Source organism: Primulina tabacum, chromosome 5, assembly GCF_025594145.1.
Source record: "Primulina tabacum isolate GXHZ01 chromosome 5, ASM2559414v2, whole genome shotgun sequence".
Lineage (NCBI taxonomy): Eukaryota > Viridiplantae > Streptophyta > Magnoliopsida > Lamiales > Gesneriaceae > Primulina > Primulina tabacum.
In genome coordinates, this window is record NC_134554.1 from 22,691,507 (window position 1) to 22,693,556 (window position 2,050).

The following is a 2,050-nucleotide window of genomic DNA, read 5'->3' on the forward strand; positions in this document are numbered from 1 at the left end:
TGATATGATATTACATGAGTTTTGTATATAGATAAGTAATAAATTTTATTTTAACTATATAAAAAATCCATGAAATTGTCTTTTGGATTTCTTGTATTTTGTTAGTGATTATGTCACATGAGTTTGTACATAGATAAATAATAAATTTTATTTTATCTATATAAAAAATCCAAGAAAATTGTCTTTTTATTTCTTGAATTTTTGTTAATGGAACTTGGAACAAATAACAATTTTGCTAAAGAATTTTCTTCCACTGTTTCACAAGGGCTTTTGTAACGAGAAATAATTGAAAAATTCAAGGCTGTGAAAGCCCTACCATAGAGTGAAAATGGCGGAGAAATTGGCTCCTGAGAAGAAGCACAGCTTCATCCATAATGGTATGGATTCCCTGATTATATTTCATTTTATATGTGAATCAGAATTGGATTTTTGTGTTTTAAATCTTTTTTTTTTTCAGGTCAGAAGGTGTTCGATTGGGACCAAACGATTGAAGAGGTGAATATGTACTTATCGCTTCCGCCTAATGTTCCGAAGAAGCTGTTTTATTGTAAGATTGGCTCCAAGCATGTTGAAGTAGGGATCAAAGGGAACCCTCCTTACCTTAATGTTAGCTTCTGTTTTTATTTTTATATTTTTCCCTAAATTTGACTTTTTTCGTTGATTTTAAATTTTTATTATTTCGGTTTATTTAGGCAGTCTTTTTATTTTATTTTTTTGTGTTGGGTCAATCGCAGCATGATCTTACGGCTCCGGTGAAGACTGATTGTTCATTTTGGACTCTTGGTACTTTGCTCTTTGATTTTTCAGCTTAAAAAATGAAATTATTTTGTTCTGTTTCTTCTAAAGACAAAGTCTCGTGCTAGTTAATCTGTGAACTAGAAATTGATCGATGGGGCAAGTATATGATGGATCCTTTTGCATCAAATCGGCAATTTAGAACTTTATTCTAGTTTTCTCGGTATAAAATAATTGGATGAGTTATTCAGTTCGTTAAATCAATGGACTTGACATTTACATCTATCACATGTGATAAATTGGTAATGGCCAGTTAGCTACTCTGATCGCATGGTTTTTACTCTGTACTAGCCTCTTATGTACACCTTGCAGAAGATGAGATATTGCACATAACATTGCAGAAGAGGGACAAAGGTCAGACATGGTCTTCGCCTATAGTGGGCGAAGGCCAGTTAGATCCCTACACTACTGATCTAGAACAGAAGCGGCTTATGCTTCAACGATTTCAAGAAGAGGTATGCCAACCTTAATTCTCTTGGAAATGTATAATAAAGAATGTATTTCTAAAAATATTATAATTATATATGCGCAACACATGTCAAGAAGCTAGTAATCAAATGTCTATGTGGCCCTCTCAATATACAGGCGTGACTTTTACTAAATACATCATGTTTATGATATTTTCCCATGAAGAATTGACATACTACAAGCACCATATACTTTACTTGTGACGAGATCTTATAAATGTTTGTTTAGTATTTCATGCTCGCTAGAGATGTTGACACAATCATCCGCAACTCCATGGTTTTCTTTTCTCAACTTATTGTTGTTTGTGTATATCTAAAGATCAGCATGCAGGACTTCAAGGAATATCATACACACCAAAATTTCTTCTCATCTGTAATGTAAATTTTCATTCTGCAGAATCCAGGCTTCGATTTCTCACAGGCTCAGTTCAATGGAAATTGCCCTGACCCAAGGACCTTTATGGGAGGAATGCAATCTAGTTGATGGTCTTTAGCCTTCAAACATGTACTCTAATTGTGTCAGATATGATACCGCGTCTGGGCTCTTTGCAAATAATTTAGGTGTATGAACTGTGTTGAAAGTGTAAGCTTGAATTGTTGTACTACCTATATTGGTGATGTCTGCCTTTCTGATAATTATTGCTTTTGTTGGGTTGTGTGGATATTTTTGAATTCATTGTGTTTTACAGATCGTAACGTCAAGGGGTACAGCATATTAATCTTGAATAAAATCTCAATCCGAGAAATATCAGTGTTTGAGCCACTGCCTCGAATCAAGTGATCGAGCC

At 34.0% G+C, this 2,050-nt stretch overlaps 1 protein-coding gene across 1 annotated transcript; it reads left to right on the forward strand.

Annotated features, from left to right (window-relative positions):
• Positions 1-207: 207 nt before the first annotated feature.
• On the forward strand, positions 208-1,809 carry LOC142547313 (uncharacterized). Its single transcript, XM_075655551.1, has 5 exons — positions 208-377; positions 458-606; positions 735-783; positions 1,108-1,250; positions 1,660-1,809. The coding sequence occupies exons 1-5, from the start codon at positions 329-331 to the stop codon at positions 1,744-1,746; spliced, it is 477 nt and encodes a 158-aa protein (XP_075511666.1). The 5' UTR covers positions 208-328; the 3' UTR covers positions 1,747-1,809.
• Positions 1,810-2,050: the final 241 nt, after the last annotated feature.

Excerpts from the sequence above, each read along its gene's own strand:
- LOC142547313 (XM_075655551.1), top strand. The coding sequence starts at position 329 with ATGGCGGAGAAATTGGCTCCTGAGAAGAAGCACAGCTTCATCCATAAT. Across the intron at positions 607-734 it reads GGAACCCTCCTTACCTTAAT|CATGATCTTACGGCTCCGGT; the intron begins GTTAGCTTCTGT and ends GGTCAATCGCAG. Across the intron at positions 1,251-1,659 it reads TTCAACGATTTCAAGAAGAG|AATCCAGGCTTCGATTTCTC; the intron begins GTATGCCAACCT and ends TTCATTCTGCAG.